Raw genomic sequence first — 407 nt, 5'->3', positions numbered from 1 at the left:
TTTCCTTTTTTAAAACAATTTTCTTTTATTTAAATTTCCTGAACCCCATTTTTTAAAAAAGTAATCAAAATTTTTAAAAAAAGGCGTTTACCCTATTTAAGACGCCCCGTACCCTTTTTTTTTTTCATGTGTTTTTCCCCTTTTGTTATACAAAACACAATCACGTATAAAACCCGTACCACTCGAAGAGAGCAAGGAAGAGGAACCTGTCTCACCTACGGCGCCATTTTTCACTTGAAACGGAACGGTGAGCGTCGTCTTCACCGTCCCTTCGTAGCTCACCTGTGCCGTGTAGTTGCCGTTTAACAGCTCATCGAACACAGCATGGCAGTATGGAGCTGAGGGTGCCAGGGAAGGTCACGTTAATAAAGGGTGGGAGAAAATAAACTTGGTGGTAGGGAAGTAGG

General features: G+C 41.5%; 1 protein-coding gene across 1 annotated transcript in view; it reads right to left on the bottom strand.

Annotated features, from left to right (window-relative positions):
• The window catches only part of LOC119590424, a gene marked incomplete at its 5' end in the record, with an annotated part of 42,471 nt that overhangs the window by 35,344 nt on the left and 6,720 nt on the right, over nt 1-407 (bottom strand). The window contains 1 exon segment of the mRNA XM_037939091.1: nt 216-338. Coding sequence (XP_037795019.1) covers nt 216-338 — 123 coding nt within the window.

The sequence above is a fragment of the Penaeus monodon genome, chromosome 27 (assembly GCF_015228065.2).
Source record: "Penaeus monodon isolate SGIC_2016 chromosome 27, NSTDA_Pmon_1, whole genome shotgun sequence".
In the NCBI taxonomy this organism is placed as follows: domain Eukaryota; kingdom Metazoa; phylum Arthropoda; class Malacostraca; order Decapoda; family Penaeidae; genus Penaeus; species Penaeus monodon.
This window is presented reverse-complemented; position numbering and strand designations above follow the sequence as displayed.